The following is an 18,174-nucleotide window of genomic DNA, read 5'->3' on the forward strand; positions in this document are numbered from 1 at the left end:
AAACCTGCCTAGACGTGACCTACTCTAGATGAACCTGCTTTAGTGGGGAGTTAGACTAAATGATGTGGTGATGTCCCTCTCAGTTCCAACCATTCTGTGATTCTGTGAGTCAAACGAAGTATTTCAAGGACACTTTAATTTTGGAAACAGTTTTATTAGCAAAAAATTCATTCTGTCCATTGCCCTTAAAATACAATCAGGCATCTGCCTTAAAAAAGAGATTCCTTTAAACCATAGAATAAATATATTTGAAGATACTGGTCAAATAAAGTTTTAACTTAAAAATAGTTCCTAATAGTTACACACATTAAGAATGTCGTTAACTAATGGCTGTCTAATGTTGCATTGATGAGAGAACCCATCTGACAGGCAGAAATAAAGCTCAGAAGAGGAAGTACTGGCATCTTTGAAATTCAGTGCAAATGACACAATGAATCCACATTTATAAATAGTGCTGCAACCAGGGAGGAACAAAGAATCAAAGAATAAAATAAAATCTTAAATATTTCACTTCTAAGAGGTGTTATAAAAACATACATATAGATGTATTTACCCACTGGACATACCTTGGCTGACCTAGTGATGGCCCCGATCTCTGAATACAGATCAGTGCTGTCTGGGAACTTTTCCACCACCATAGTGCAGACATGGTGCAGGAGGGACTGTTTGTGCACTGTGTCCTTGACTTCTGGAACCTTCTCGAGGTAGCTTAACTCAAAAGCTTTGGCCTGTAAGGGGAAAAAAGGGGAGGAAATTAAAAATAAAAATGTTTACTCCTTCACATGCAGATTAGTAGGCAAAAATGATGACCAAGAAGGGGCAGAAGGGAAAGAAGAAGAATCCTATGGGAGAAGAAACTTACTGCTTTTATCAATTTTTATCTTGCTGAAGACTAGGCCTAAAATCACTCTATCTGCAGTGAAATGACTCATGACACAGTTCTCACAACTTGAATATGGAGCATAAACATTAAATTTAAGGAAGTTACACTAGAAGAGTGCCTAGCTCTGCATTTCCTTCAGATTATGCTGAAAGAGACAAAAAGCACCCTAACACACATTAAAAAGCAGGTTCTATTTTCTAAACTACTTTTCTAGTACAAAATAAATAGTGTGTGGCAATTATCATAATGGTTTTGACTTCTGATTTTTAGAAGGAAAAAGCTGCAGGGGAAATGTTGGGACAGCAGGCTTACGTTGGTTCCATTCAGAAAGTTCCCAATAGCTAGTAGAGTAGAAAGGATAAATCCCAAAGTTTTATTGTGCTCCAGTTGGTCCATTCCTTCCTTCAGGTCTAGCAGTGGTTCTGCAACTTCCTGCCATGAGAACAGAAAGAAGAAAGTGAAGACTGCAGTTGGTTAGTTTTTAATTCTACGGTTTAGATTAATTACTGCAAAAAGTTCCTGAACTGGTGTCTTGCAGAGTGTAAACTGGCCATGTGTGCTGGTTTTCTTCCAGGTTCCAGCTCATAAATCACATACAAGGACAGCAAAAAAAATACATAAAATACTTTCCTAATGTTGCTCCTTTACGTATGCAATTGCCTTACTTGTCCTGGGGATTATCCTGTGATTCCAAACAGGAGAGAGAATCAAAGAAAGGGTTGCTGCATTTGAGTCAGATACATGAACATCCCCATGCCCCAACTGATAAAAAAGCTTCTTAAAACTACTTTTCCTAATCTTTGAAAAACAAACAAAACAGTTTAGAAATCTGGCTGACATTGCTAGCCTGACCCTACAGCTTTCTTCAAATGATGGCCATCTCTGAGTTTTGGATATGATTTTGTGCTTGTTCAAATTTAAAACTGAAAAAAGCCCCTGCTGTAAACATCAAGCTTTACAAATATTCTCATTTTAATCTTTTAACTTAATGCATCTTCCATCCACGCATGTTATCTGAGTATAGGTATGTAAACTGATAAGGCTTGAAAATATAAATTCTGTTCCATTACCTCGGGAAGCGAACTACACCAGAGAGTTCAAAGGAAGAGTGTGAGGGTAATTGAGTCGACAGAGCTTATTTCTACAACTCTGTGTGAGGCCCAAGGCTGTTTATTTTGTATGCACAGTAACAGTTCACATTGTTTCTATCTCCCAATGCCATCCTAAGCATCCATGAGCAGCATTCTTTTCACAGAATCATAGAATGGTTTGTGTTGGAAAAGACCTTAAAAATCATTTAGTTCCAACTCCTCTGACATGTGCAGGGAGATCTTTTTTCCCAGTCTCACAAATTTTTTATACTCTTTATGAGTCAAGAAGCCAAAATTAAGCTGTTATATTAGACCAAGTGGCAAAATAACTGAGAATTTCATTCTCTTGGAGACATACAATGGGTCCTTCAACAACTGTAGTGATATTTCACCATAAAAGATGAATGAAACATACATTTCTAGTCACTACAGAAAAATTAACCTCTTGAAAAGAATGTGGCAAAATCAAGACAAATGAAGAGATGGGATAGTGAGCTAAGTAATTTATACATCAGAGGAGAGGTGCTAAATAATCCAAGGTTTTATCAAGTTGAACTAAAATCAAACAGCTGCACAGAATTCTTTGACTTGTTTTCAAATCAGGTTTGAGTCAGTTTGCTTTGTTGTACTACAGGGATGAATCAAACTACTCTGCTTCTGATGTAAGCACAGGCTTCTGACCTATTTTATTTCGATCAATTTTCAACCTGATAAAAATACATTCCTAAAAGTTTAACTTAAAACATTTTCAAGGTGAATATAAAGGTGGCATAAAAGGCTTCCAAAGTAGGCCATACTGAGCCCTTCATTTAGCTATTTACAAGCAAGTTATCTGAGCTCAGACTTTCTTGCATATAGTACCTATTTATGATTACTCTTTATTTCTTACTTCATTGTAGGATTAAAAAACAATTTAAAATATAGTGTGCAAGATACTGAAGAACCAGACAAAGTACCTATTCTTGCTTCCTATAAAACTCACCTACCTAAAGAGAGTGGATATATAAGGCAGAGATATCTCATATACCTTGGATAACATGTTTTTTCACCTACAAATTATGTTTGAATGAAATCTGAGAATTGGTCCAGAATTTCTGTCTGCAAGACATCTGATAATGCCTAATAAATGTTTGACACACATTGACAAATGACCTCAGCTAAATGTCTGCAATGAATCCAGTGGTCCTGGACAAGGAGAACATAGTACACACGTTCTGTACAGCTAATCTGACACATGCATCATTTACCAACCTGCTGTACTGGTAATAAGTTTAGTTTCCTGCACCTATGAAATTCATGTGCATGATTTCCTGGGAGGGGAAAAAGCATGGTTGGGATGGGAACTTTAAGATGAACAACATGTAATTTCCTGTATTTACATTTAATCAAGACTGGCCTGCATAAAGTAACACATCCTTCCAAAACAACAAAAAAAGTATCAAGATCATACTGTAAAGATTAAAAAGCTCTGATGCACTTTGTAAAATTTTCAGACAGTTTAAGCATCACTCAGAAGTACAATCATTTTGAACACTTATTTCTGTAGCACACTGTCTCCAGGAAGACTAGAGTCAGGAGTAATCTTTCTTCTCAAAAAAGAAACTGAACTAAGCCCTTTTTTTACCAGTCCTACTTGTCTCATTTCTACAGCCGCTTGTATTAATTTATGATCCTTTAAAGTTGTCAACAATAAGGATGTATTTGCCTGCAGTGATTTTAATAAAAAAATAATCTTATTTAGGACAACCAAAGTTTCTATTCCTTTTTCTTCAATCTTTAAATTCTCTTTGAGATAATGAAATTTGATAGCATTTGCAACATAAATAGTTCAGTACAAAGAATGAGTAGTAACACTGTAATTTTTCAGAGCAATAAGAAGTCTGAAAATCAAGTTTTAAAGTTGAAACTCTACCTCTTTTTTCTTTGCCTTTAAACTATGATACCAAAATAAAGGTGAGAAAAATTATTGTTACACTAATGATCTTCAGTAGGCATTTAAGTTAACATTTCAAAACAGTATACACATCATCAAACAAACCATTTGGAAAGGGTTTTCTTTTTTTATTTTCTGTACAGAGCAAAGAATGAGTATTCATTCATTCAGTTCAGCCCCTCACAGTCTGAGGGTGCTTCCTACAAATATATCCTGACTTGCTTTAGTTATAAAATTCAAGCCAAGAAAGACAACTTCATTCATCATGCCTGGAAAGCGTCTCCTGAACATAAAAAATGTACCAATTAACCCATTTCTTGAACAATTCATGCTCTTTTCTTTCAGGTTATCAGACATGAAACTAAGACCTACTTAGGCAAAACTCTGTTCTTGGCAGATGAGCAGAAGTATGTTCTCATGTATAAGAACCCTGGTCTTACATCAACAACTCAGGTATTTCACACTGTTGATATCATGGACCATCTAAATATTTCAGTCTCATGGAAATAATACCAAGGTTCATTAATTTCTTATATAAAATATATGTGTCACTTGATAAACAATAAGTGCATTCTGAATTGTTATGAATTTTCCTCATTTTAAAATAGATTAAAAAAAAAATCAAGCTGATTTTTGACTAAAAAAATAATGACAAAAACTGTGGAGCTAAGTGATTTTGGCACCTGGGTTTCATAAAGGGTTTCCCCTTTTGCAGATGGATCTTCTTCAAAAATACAGTTTCAAGAACAGAAGAATATTAGCAGCTCACAGGACTCTTATTATCAGAATCACTAATGCAAACTACTTCATTTTCTAAATTTGAACGTGCTTATCTCAGTCTAAATAACATGTATATTTATTGGTTACCTGGAACTTAAAACTCTGATTTTAACCTTTTGTTACTGGAGAGGCGCTCACTCTCTTTTGTAGCCCTGATGTCTGATCCTGTATCTGCCTCTTCACCCAACGAAGACCCAAGCTGTCTGTCCTATCTGTGCTTGTCTGATGGGCTTCTTATCACATGCTCCTCTTATTTTATCAGAGTTATCACATGTTATTTCCTCTACCATTGTATAATAAGTACTGCACTTAGTCCTATCTACCTTTCAACAGGGATAAAAATGTTGGTTCTATCTTGACTCCAGCTATTGCTTCTTTGAGTAATTCAAATATTTGAGACATTTTGTACTAGCATCCATTCTACATGGATTTTAGCTGGCAACTCATTAACTTACTTTGTGGCATAACCATTATAGGTAAAGCATCAGGAAAACTATCAGAATTTCTTTAGCTTTTAGCAGTGCTTCAAATGTTACTTTTCGATTCAGAGGACACTAGAAATTCTATGTATATGCAGAAATTAACAGCTACAGCTAACTCGGCTTTCATGAAAAGTACAATTTAGCCTTGTGGTAATTTCAGAGCAGAATAAATAGCTGTACCAGAGTAAAAAAAAAAAAAAAAGGGCAAGAAAGTATTCATACCAGATACAAGTATTTTGTTATACAAGTCAAAAATGTAAATGGCTAAGACTAAAATATAATTAAAAAACCCTGAATATTTGTGTGATTGCATTTCTTAAAATCTAAGAAGATGAAGCAGAGGAGGAGTAATCTTGACAGTATCATCTGAAAATCAATCCACTTTTGTACAACTTGTTAAATAACCATTACTAGGTAAACATAAGGCATTTTCACAAGCATGTCTCACTTCTCAGAATGAGTATCACACAAAGGTATACTGATCTTTCAATACAATAATTTGTGCACAGATGCAGGTACAAAACTAATATATACAGGAGAGAGCTGCTTTAAGAGCAATGCATGGGGTATGCACCAGAAGAGCAGCCAGAAGAAGGCTCCTCTGCAGAGATTTTTGAAAGACCTTGTGAAAAGCAGGAAGTACTGTGAAATCGCCTAAACAGTTTCATTCTCTTTCACCTAGGCACCAAAATTTTACACTCTCTTTTTGAAATTTTTGTCTGTGTTTCATCATTAATGACAGACAATTCAATTACAGTGTTATATTGTTCTCTGAATGAACGCCATCCATGAAGAAAGTGGCAACAACTGTCTGTGACTTATCTGAACGTAACACTCCTGAAGGATGTCTTATCTTTTATTTAGAATTTTGAGAAGTATAAACAAAAAGAACCTTTAATGGATGGTGTTTTTGTGTTTTTCTTAGTTAAAATGAATGAAGATCAGTACTCTCATTTTACAATATAAGATTGAATACCGTACTCCTCACTCAATCTTTGACCAAAGAAAAATTCTCATTGCTCTGAAGTAAGAATTTCCTGAATAACAACATCTGGAGAAGACGTGGTCAAGATTTAGCCCTCTTATTTGTTTCAATATCATCATCTACTAATTAAAGGAAGGAAGACATCATCTCTCATTCTCTTTTATAGAAGGAATAGATTATGAAGGATCATTTTAGCTGTTTCCTAGTTGGACACTGAAACAAAAGTGACTCATTTACCATTTCCTCAAAATACATGCTCATATTCAAGGTCAGGGGAAGATTAAGCAAAGCCTTGGAAGAGTCTCCACCCCTGCCTCCCTGCTTCCCCTCACCTTTTCCACTATCTCGTAGTCCATCTTGAAAGCCCAGAGCTGGAGCCTGGCAGACAGTTCGCTGATGGAGGAAAGGGTGAGAAGGAACTGCTCGGCGCTGCCCAGGGGGACATCGGGATTCGCCAGCTGTGCCTCCTGGATCTTTTGCTTTTCCTCCTCGGTTGGGATCATGGTCAGGATTTTCTGTACAGGGAGACAAAAGGCAGGCATCAGTGGCACAGCTGAGAGGTGTGAGAGGATTGGATGCTGGGTGACTTCAGTGACTTCAGCAGCAACAGTAGAAGTCCTCAAGTCCCTGGCTGTTAAATTAGGACAGCCCTGTAGTAACCAAGAACTAACCCATGCGCAAGAAAGCAAAACGAGGCCTGCCATCTCACACACCTGAAGTTTGTTGAAAAACATATCTTGATTAAAATGCCTTTTTTAAATCTGTACTCAGTAGATACAGCTAATCATGGGATGAAATACTGAAGGACAGACAAAGGGAGACTGGTTAGCACTGATCTCATCAGCTTTCATATGTTTAAGTCAAAACTTAACAACTTTCTGCAAATTACTTACGGAAGCAAGGGTAAAAGGAGAGCAGTTTTGTGGCCTGTCTTTTATAGCAGATCAGAGTAAATTTTAAGGGTTCTTTTAGCCTCAATGTCGAAGAATCTTCCAGCACACTTGCAAGTATACAAAAATAACTTGAGGACTCCTGCCCCTTGCTGTTCCCATAATTTCCTGCTTTTTGTTCTGTCTCTTTTTTTTTTTTTTTATTAAACATGAAAACTATTGCAGCTTACTAGGTCACTCCCAAAAACTTCACCCTAACTGACAACTTCCCAAGGAACATACATTGAATTTAAAGCTGAATTATGCATTGCATAACATATGGCCTTTTTCTCTTTTAATTTGAAAAGTCTAAAATTTTGATGAAAAAGGATCTCAATATTTTTAATTTCTGCTGCCAGTGTGGCTCAAAATATTTAAAATTTCCCTTTAATTCATGGATTTTACAGGCTTGTTTATATGTGGCAGCTTTTCTTCTCAAAGTAATACTCCCTAAGGTATTGCTTCTTAATTAGTTTTTAACATAAGAAGTGCATCTTAAAATAAAAAAGAAAAGCAAAATAACATAAAAGCATCAGATAAGTTGAGGTCTTTACCCTACCAATGCCTCCTTAAAGCAAAGCAGATTTTTAACACAACTTACATTTATTCATCTGAGGAATGACATGCTTTTGCTGCCTTCTATAATGACAGAGGCTGTTTTGAAGGGGAGGAGAGAAAAACAAAAACACCAAAGAGCTGTCAGACCTGCCAATCTAAACTGCAGCCTTGTTCCAATGCTGAAATAGTCAATTCATCAAAGCAGCACAACTGCCTGCTTCCACTACTGGTAATTCCCCTGGCTGCCTGTACAGCACTGAAGCTAAGCATGGAGAGCAAGGGACCTTTCCAGGGGAAGAACAAGATTTGTTGAACTAGGACTTATATAATTTCAGACACACCATTTGTATTGTTGTCCATTTTCTTCTGCTGACTTCCATAAACATAAGTAAAGAAGTATTTCTTTCTGTTAAGTTGGCTCTGTCTCTCAGTTACAAACAACAACAAACAAAGCCTCCTTGCTTGGACACTGCAAGACTCTATCTTAATAAATTAATATCCAAAGTAAAAAAAAGAGAGGAGGAAAATCCTTCAGTACGCTCTGCTGCTTTTCCTTAGCCTGTCAATGACTGCTTGGAAAATATCTTGATGTACACCTGTTCCAATTGATAGCATCTGTGTATTGCATCCACCTACCCACATATGCTAAAATCTGTAATTTGGGTCATACCTAACATGAAATTAAATTTATAATTAGCTGCTTCAGGACATTTCTCAGTGCTTAACCAATACTCATCTAAAAAAGTTAATAAAAAAAAAAAGACACTGATTCTGAAACTCATAAGAAGTTTTGCAGTGTCTCTTGAAGAAGCCAGGCCTCCTAATGTCTACTTCACTCTTCCATAGCAAGAAGAAGTCAACACGCCCTCAGCTGAGACCGGGCAACTTGCAAATAGGATCATATTGAACACCCATACATGGAGAGTTAGCAGTAGCCATGTGATGGATGAAAAAATGCTTCTGATGCATTTTTAAAGGCTAACACTTCAGCAGTATTCTCAATTGCCTCCTACAAATAACTAGGACTTTTGGCAGCTACCCAGGGATCCCACAAGTATTTTGTGGTGGGGCAGAGGCCTCACTCCAGAGATTTTGCACTGCTTTGGGGCATTTTCAAGAGAGGAATGAAACAGTAAGCTTTATTTCCCAAGGGACTCTCCTCCTCCTTGAGCTTTATGTAAACACTACAAGATAGATGGAGCTGACAAAAAGCATTCAAGTCCAAATACTGCAAAGCTGCTGTGCTCTGTACAGTAGTATGTGAAACAGAAATGCCAAACAAAAGAGCCTGTACTTGTGGTGCCAGCTGCTGAGGATCAGCCCTGCTGCTGAAAGCCATGCCTGGATGGGACTGGAGCTGCAGGCAGGTCTCACATCATCCAGGGTGCAACTGCCCCCATAAAAATGACCTACCCCAGCACTTCTGATCTGCTTGGGAAAATAATTCTGATCCTGCTGGTCATCATCCTTGGTGTGCCCCTGAGCTAATGGTAAAATGCTCCTATTCTTGATTTCCACTCTATGACTAATTTGAGCCATTTGTTCAGTGTTGGAAAGTGATGAGTACACCATGTGTCACTTTATTATTATTTTAGTTTTTATTACTACTATTTTTTGAAAGATCACCGACAGTAAAAGTAGCATAAAAGCACAGCAGGGCAGAAGGTTACTGGCACCTGATGTGACCATTAAATCACAAATAGCTTTGAGTCAAATCATTAGTTCACAACACTCTCCTCAGTACACAGAATCACGGAATGTGTCAGGTTGGAAAGGATCACAGTGGATCATCTGGTCCAACCTCCTTGTTCAAGTACGGTCATCCTTAGAGCACATTGCACAGAATTTCATCCAGATGGTTCTTGAATATCTCCAAAGAGGAAGACTCCACAACCTCTATGGGCAATCTGTTCCAATGCAGAGTCACACACACAGTAGAGAAGTTCTTCCTCATATTTAGGAGGAACTTCCTGTGCATCAGTTCCTGCCCATTGCCTCTTATCCTATTGCTTGGCACCACTGAGAAGAGTCTGGCTCCTTCCTCTTGGCACCCTTCCTTCACGTACGTATAGGCCTTTGTAAGCTCCACTCTTAGTCTGCTCTTCTCCAGGCTAAAGGCCCAGTAACCTCAGTCTTTCCTCATACCTGAGATGGTGTTGGTAGCCAGCAGGTCGATTAAAGAAGAACTGGTTATTAACAAACCCTATGCTCATATTCTCTAGTATGTGTGACAAGCATATTTTACCTTCATGCATTCTCACACAACTATCTGGGCCAGAGGTCATATATTCTGAGGAAAAGCAGTGCACAAAAAATGGAGGAAAATAAGTAATTTTTGCATGAGATTATGGATCCTAATTATTCTGCTGCTGGATTGCTGGAACCAGCCACTTGCTTGAACGTTCAGCATAGGGATCAAACTTCTTACTTCCTGGACTCTGCCATCCTGAGGTATAATCTCCAAAAGTTCCTAAGAGGAAAGAGTTACAATGGTCACAGGGCAAAATTTATAAACCCCGTAAGGCTGAGGGTCATGGGCCTCAGTGTGGGATACAAGGAAGCACCTAACCAGCAACTGCGAATAGCCCAGAGCCTCTGAGGAAATTAGGTGCTTAAGTTATCTCTTTCATGAGATATCAGGGCTTCTCAGTGATGATGAGGTTGCAAGGATGTCTTGGCTTTAATATTTGGTTTCAACTGATCTTACAGGTGAACAGCCTGGAAAAAATTAGTAACCCAAATATCTGGTTGTTGTTGGGTCCAAAGCTTCTGTGGTTTGAAGCCCACAGATTCATAAACTGCATAACCAAAAATGTATTAGTGGGTATTTCATCAGATATTTGACAGGTCTCAGCAGACAATTCAACTCCTAAAAGGCTCTCTCAAACTTCAGCTTCCCAGGCAGCTGTTAATGAGACACATTGCTGGTTTGCTTACCTGTAGAAAATCTAAGAAATTATAACAGCATCTGAAGGTCAGAACTCGCAGTAAGTGAGGCTGCCTGCACTAATTTTATTTCAACTCTTCCAAAAACAATCCAGTTCTGAGAAGGGACTACATCTAAAACGCTGATGGCCATCCCTGTAAATCAGGAACTGACATCATTGCCTCAGTCACATCACTCCACTTCCTCAGCTATCTACTGAAACATATGAACGTGCCATTGCTGGTCACAGAAGCTGCAGAAGATGTTTAGGTTTGCTTCAAGGAGAGAAATAGTGGCTTTTCTCTTTAAATAGAGTCTGAAACTGATTAGGGCAGTGGTAGGCTGACTGTGAGTGTCCAGCCAGCAAGGGACCATTGAGGCCATTCTCTCTTCCGTCTAGACTTGTAAAAAAAGGTGTTCTTTCAGGTCACATGAGTTAGCATGGGATTTGAAACATCCCATCACACTTTTACAAAGCATTAGCTAAACAAATTGGAAACTGCAAATGCCAATATACCATGTCAATGATCATAATAATAAAAGAATAAAAATGTAAATACCATAATTGTTTCCAAAAATTTCATTTTGATTTTTGTTTATACATGTTCCCTTACTGAGTAGCCCTTTACAGAGTGATCCACTCACTACCTTTGCTAAAGACAAGCACCAAGGACTGCTTTGTTGTACTCCATTCTTGCAGTTGCCCATGATACATAAAAATTAGGTGCCAGGACTTTAAGTTTGCCTCTTTTGCTTAGCTCATAGAAAGACCTCATCCACGCTAAGGAGGCTGTTCTTTATTCTGCAGCGAGCTCCAAGCTGTTTGAACACAATGAATGCCAAGCTTTCAAAGAAAGGAAAACACAAACACTTTGGCAAATGTAAGGTTGCAAAATCTTTTTTAGTTGGACTGACGCTTGCTTGCAAACACACAATGTGCATTCCTTTGAAAATACGTCTTTAACAGTGCCTGTTTTGCATACTAAGTGGACTACATCTGCCTTTCTAGCGTCATGTCTCCATTTTCTGCCTTTTTTCACAACTCAGGGGTACCTAACCTCTTTAAACACATGGCCTAAAAATATATAACATACTTAGGTATAGAGAATTTTAAAATAACTGGAGAATTTTTTCTACTTAATTATACATTTAAAGTTAATGAGTTCAATGTCATAAGCACAGCAGCATTCAGCAGAATGTAGAACAGTAGTGGAGGGTTTACTGGGTTACTATGGACTTGATGATGAATTAGGCTATCACTAACTTGGAGCCTGCAGCCTGCTGCATCACTGCCCTGCTGCTAGAACTACAGTCAGCCCTACTTTAATCCACTGTCCTTAAAGTAAACACCAAGGTCACTTTTAAGATACCATTTGATCCAGCAAGGTGCAGAACTAAAGCCACACACACACACTAGCATCACAGTGACAATGCTCCTCAGTGAAGGATATAGCACAGAGCTCACAGCCAAGGCAAAGGATGGCTCAGGTGACTTTTAATGCTGTTGGTGCTCTGCTCTGTGTTGGATCTGATAAAAGCTGAAGATGATCCTAAATTGTAGTTTCTCTGAAATTTTAGCAGTGAATGTTAGGTTGTCACTGCACAAATTACACCTCTTTTCCTGCTTTCTTTACATCTCTCTCTTCTGCTTACTAGATGTGACATCTCTTTAGACAACTAACTATGCAGAAATGCTTTTGAGTATCCACTGTGATACAATTTTTAAATTAGGCCAATTGCAGAACTTGTTTGCATATGAGTCCTGCCTCATTCAACCCGTAGATAAGCTATCAATGACATTATATAGCAAATAATATATTTTATTATCTGTGTTTTTTTTATAAATGAAGCTGATTCTTACATCATTACTGATTCATTATCATCGCTACCAATTATTTCCCAATATTTAGGAACCACAGATATGAACCAGAAAATTTTCTAAAAATCTCTCCCCTCTACACTAACTCAAAGGCTAAAGCCAGTGAACGGACAGATGCAGAAAAGAGAAACAGGAAACTAAGCTTGTCTACACTGTAGACCAAAGGGGCAGTTTTCCAAACATGGAAAACTGAGGCAGGGTTCTGCCAAAAACAGTGGGACTCACAACAATATATTTCTGTATCGACCTGTGTGCTTCCTGGCCAATTTTGCATAGCTTAATCCAGCCCTATATCACCATAAACATCTGTCTGACTCTAACACCATACTATAAGAAAAAATGGTAACTTGGAGACTGGGAAAGGGAGACTGAATTCAGTGTAGGGTTCCACCTGATAAGTGAATAAATATGGAATATTGAAGAAAAAAAGCTCTTTTCTGCATGAACATCATCCTTCCCAGCCAATGAAGGCTTCATCTCTGAAAGTGCAATGTACCTGGGCTCTGCTCCACTTGTAGGATTCATCTCTGAAAGTGCAATGTACCTGGGCTCTGCTCCACAGTAGGATTACTCACATTCTTAGCATCAAACTGTGGACATAGACCTCAGAACCCCCATTTTCTTTAGCACTGGGCAAGTATACTAACAGGGTATAATTTCTTGGTTTCTTGAATTCTTCAGTTTGAAAGCTGCCTGCATATATATATTTCAAATGAAATTATGGGTTCCTGGTAGCTAATGGGAAGGACACCCAAAGGAGGGTGTGGTGGTACAAGGCACTCACAACTGTGGACACCACAGGTGGTTGGCAGATGGAGAGCCCAGTGACAAATGTTGGCAGTGGAAAGGGTGGGCTGTGCAGAGCATCTGAACTGCTGCTAAGCAAGCTAGAGAAGGACACAATTCAGAGGAGACAATACATGGGTGTTAATGAAGATGTGTCCTTTCTTATCAGGTATTTTATGTTGGACTTCATATGGAAACCTTGCCTACAGCACTGAGATCTAAGTGAGCTGGGCTTGGCTGGAGGGGTACTTCTTCAACACCGAAAAGCTTAGTACTCCTGACTGCAGTGGTGGGTACATGGGCCGGGTCATGAAAAATTACCTTTACAGACTGATCTGTCACCTTCATAATATGAGTAAAGTATTATTATAGCAAATAAGTAAAATAGCTTTGGGAAGAAACTATATTCGAGTAAGGATAAACAAGACCTTGCCTTCTAGCTAGAACAATATTTTGACTTGGGTATTTCTTTCACATGTAATTGTTGGTAACTTCATTGCCATTCCAGCAAGCTTTTTTCATTTTCTTATGTAGTCAACACAGTGAAGGTGGAAAGGTAGAAATCATGAAACATGGTGCCAAACCTCTGAAAGGTGACTGTGAATCAATATATGATCTCTGCAGCCCAGCCACTGGTTGAGATCAGTAGTTGTGCAGATTACTCTTACTAGATGATATAGGTTTATTGAAAAGAAAAAATAAAGTTTGAAATGAATACAACTATAATGAAAAAAAACAAACAGGGGAGCAGCAGGCTTCTTTTACACTTCATAGAAGAAAAATGTTTTGATAAAAAAATAATAAACAGAGCTCATCTTGGATCTTGGTAAGAATATCTGCAAAGTCAAACGTGTAATGGTAAAAATTACATCATCTGTAATCTTTATACCAACTGCTTTTCTTCAAACAACAGGAACACAGAAATGCTATTTTGAGCAGAACTAGTCACTGTATTTGTTTTCAATGAGATATACAATCTAGAATGACTCCAACAGCTAGCTGGGCATGAAATTTATTAAATTCTGTACGAGTTGCATCAGCCCTAGTAACTCACTGCCTGTTCTTGCTGCTTCACAGTATTTCAGTCTAGCTTGAGATAATACTCTGAAAATCTCGACAGGAATTAGTAGCATTGCTACTCAAACTTAGATACAAACAGAGTAGATAATTGACATTTATGGAGCATGCCCAGCCTCAGGTGGATACTACACACTTCTGAGCTCACAACATCAATCTGACAAATTTCAACACTCAGACATGACATAATATATCCTCTTCTCCCTCTTCCATGACAAGTCTGTCTTGCACCATGTGCAACATGGAGAGAAAAAAAGAGAAGTATTGAAAATGCAGACTTGAAGACATCAACTATTCTTTCTTACCTCTATTCCTTCCTTGTTTAAGGCATATTCGTCAAAGTTCAAAATAGCAGTCTTGATAGTGCGAGGAGGGGGCAACACCGTCAAGCCAATATTGATAGCATTGCTTCGTTTTGAGTCCAATACAATGATCTCCTGTCGCTTCCCATCTGCAGCAGTTTTCTTGGTAAAAAAGAGAACAAGAGCATTATTCCTCTGACCTGTTTTATAAAGAAAAAGTCATTCCTTTCTCTAATGACTTCCCCTACTCAAGGAAGCTGATACTGAATGTAAATCTAATTGATTTGTAGTCATCAAAACAAGCTGAATTCTTCAACCACGTCCTTGCTAGTATCAACATGAGTTGCCAGGATTCAACCAGAGATCTGCTGTTCAAAGCAGAGATAGCCTAAGACACTGGAGTGCCAACAATGGGCAGTTTGGGGCACGAGTTGGTCTGAAAACACCTGAAGCTGTCTCTGCCAGTCAAGAGCTCTGCTATGCAGCAGGACTGGCCAGCACAGGGCTGGTGGGGCAGCAGCTGGGCAGCCGGTGGGCTCCAGGGCTCAATTCCCTGTTGGATGCATCAGCCTGGGCTGGCTGCTGGCCCTCTCTCATGTATGTGGCTGGCTGGGAAACAGACAGGGTAGTTCTTACCTGCCTGCCAGCACTCTCCTGTGTTATGAATCCACCTCAGGCACTGGCAAAGGAGCCATAGAGGCCTTCCTGGAGGCACTGGCATGGTTCTCTGACCTCTGGCTGCCAGGGGAAAGTTATTCTACCTTGGTGCTCATGATATGTCCGTCAAGTCTTTCACAGGCGCAGGACAATTTCAACCCTTCTGTTTTTTCCTAAGTTTTAATTGGAACTAAACATATCTTTGGATCTTACACTCTCCAGCATAAATAATAATGAAATCACAAAGAACTAGCAACACATGCTTTAAATTCCATCCTAGAGTAGACCCAAGGAATTTCTTCCTCTTTCTCCCCATTCTTATACTGGCAAAATGTGAACCAACTATGCAAGGTGACACACCAACCATTTATATATGGTATAATGTACTGCTGAATGTGGTCTTTGCTTTTACATCTCAGCATGCCTCTCTTTCTGTCATTATCCCATGCTAGAAGGTGTCTCTTTGGTAACTACATATGTTGTATAATAGGCAGCTGAAAGATGAGACAACTGTGCTCCTCATACTCAGGGATTTTTCCTCCCTCTCTGCATATGTGAACTTTGTAAACACGTTTTCTCTGGTTCTTTCTCCTTTGCCTTATCTGAGATGGGCTGGGGAGTGCTGTCAAGCAGAAGAATGTGGGGAGAAGTCCTGCACACTGATGCAAGCAAGTGCAGAGATGCTTTTCTATATATAAACCTGCAGTGCAGGCTGCAGAGATGGAACCGTGACCTCCCTGCAGACACTGTTACCTAGCTATGGTTTGTAGTTCCAGCAGCAGCAACCATAGATGCACCTCAATGGGGCAAAGAGACTAAGCAATTCCTCTTTCCAGGTTGCAGTGTGGCAGCCCATACAGCTGTTCAGAAGGGGGAACCATCCATGGATTTGGGGAAAGTCCAGGACGAGACTCTTACTGCTCAGGATTGCTTTTTAGACCATCAAGCTTTGTTCTTACTTTCTTTGAGTCTGCACCACAGCCACTGAGACAAAAAACACCCTACTGCTAGGCCTATGTGCTGTTTCTGAATTGAAAGAGCTAAGCTAGTAAATGATTTCATCAAAGTACCTCCAGCTGTGGGTCAGCCCATAATGGGGAATGCAGCTGTATCATTACAAAGATACCTTTTTATGGCATAGCTCAGTTCCTTGCTTGCACAGGGAGAGGTTTGCCCACCAGTCCCAGCAGACTGCTTAGCACCTGTGTGGCATCACAGACCTTTCATCGTACCAGAACAATTAATATGGTATGATGCAACTTCTGTGAGTAGATGGGACTGAAGGCAACCACAGTTTACAGGAGTTGGGGACTACCACATGTGTATGATCTGTGAAAGTAATAAGAGAGTTTGGTTTTTCTAAACCTAAAAAGAAATAACAATTTTGCAGTAAAAAGGATAAATTTTAGGAGAGCAGAGATAACATTTATTTTCAATGTTTCTATGTCAGTTCTGTCAGAACTGCTCTCTTCTTAACACCTTAGAAGTATCCCTGATGCCTTCCTGTACTTTTCTTTCTTTGAGTAAGAGACTCCTCTTTTTCCTGGGGAGCTACCTGAAGGATGTGAAATGCAGTTTCTCATTTAAAGCAGTAGTTTTTTTCTTCCTGAGCCATTAATAACATTTTCAGGACCACAGTTAGTGGCCAAGACCACATTAAAAACAAACAGGGTTCATGAGAGACTGCTTCCTCTTGAGTTTGTATTGCACTAAGCCTTTTTTAAACCACCAATTTTTACCTTGTCCTTTACTCCACAGAATTACACAGCTCCAAAGAATTTATGCAGAAGGGAAAAGGCCTGGGGAAAGGAGTTAAATTTAGGCTTCCCACAAGTGGTATGGGTAAGTAAGCCTCAAATCTGCAGCTCTGTTTTTAGGCTCCAAAGTTTGACAAGAGAGACATATTCATTTGGGGGATATACGACTGACCACTGGGATGATGGCGATCGCAACAGCGCGCTTGCTCCTTAGCAAAGACTTAGGACAGACAGATGAGCTGTACAGGGGATGTATGCATGTAGGTATTTTCCAGAGCTATAACTGCACATGGGATATAAAATTTTGGGGTTAGTAACCCTTTTCAAAAACAGGGGCAGAAGAGATTTTAAACCCATTCTGGGGACAATGGCTGAGTTCCAAAGAAATCCTTTCTAAATAAATAAAAGATTGAAGAAAAGAGAAAGATTTTACTGCTATGAACTTTACTACCTGACCACTAGGAAAAGAATTGCTTTTTGTCTGCAATGAAATTGCACATGTGTAAGTGTCTGACTGTTAAAATAAGCTACAAGTATTAATTTTTATTACAATAATAGGTGACTTCAATCTGAGCTTTATAAATTCATTAACAGAGAATGACTTCAAATGCTTGAGAGAACAGTGAACTAGTGCATTTGATTTTATATTTTAATGTGTCAGTATGAAACATAATCCCTGAACTTCTGAATACTATATTATTCAATGCAAATGCAAAAGTAATTATAAAATACAAAACTGGTGAGATAATTTGTGGGAAACAAACATTTCTGCAATGTATTAACTATTACAGTCAAATTAGATATTCACAAGACCTAACTGGCCAGACTCTTGCTTCTGTTGAAGACTGGGTAGTCCAGATAGATTTAAAAACTGTTACATCCCACAGAAGGTGATCTGCAGTCTGATGAGCGCATAGTCTTTGCTTTAATTAATATAGGAAGCAGAAAAATTTAAATAACTTTTCAAGTGGTAATATAAATAAATGATTATATATGAGCATCAAGTCATAAATATCTCCTGCCTTTAAACTTGCAGAAGTCTGCATCAGTAGCACAGAAAATTTCAGTGATCTCTTACTAGTGAGATGGCTTTTTTTTTTTTTTATTTCTATCTCAATTAGCAAGGATTTAGTTCAGGAGATTTTAAAT

At 38.6% G+C, this 18,174-nt stretch overlaps 1 protein-coding gene across 10 annotated transcripts in view; it reads right to left on the reverse strand.

Annotated features, from left to right (window-relative positions):
- The window catches only part of FHOD3 (formin homology 2 domain containing 3), a 385,259-nt gene that overhangs the window by 43,698 nt on the left and 323,387 nt on the right, over positions 1 to 18,174 (reverse strand). For all 10 annotated transcript variants that reach the window (XM_051812625.1, XM_051812624.1, XM_051812622.1 and 7 more), the window contains 4 exons: positions 14,615 to 14,773; positions 6,487 to 6,669; positions 1,196 to 1,315; positions 567 to 728 (listed from right to left, as the gene is read on the reverse strand). In XM_051812625.1, coding sequence (XP_051668585.1) covers positions 567 to 728; positions 1,196 to 1,315; positions 6,487 to 6,669; positions 14,615 to 14,773 — 624 coding nt within the window. The remainder of the gene's footprint in view (positions 1 to 566; positions 729 to 1,195; positions 1,316 to 6,486; positions 6,670 to 14,614; positions 14,774 to 18,174) is intronic.

This window comes from Manacus candei, unplaced genomic scaffold, assembly GCF_025592945.1.
Source record: "Manacus candei isolate 608988 ecotype Guabito, Panama unplaced genomic scaffold, ASM2559294v1 h1tg000088l, whole genome shotgun sequence".
NCBI classification, from domain to species: domain Eukaryota; kingdom Metazoa; phylum Chordata; class Aves; order Passeriformes; family Pipridae; genus Manacus; species Manacus candei.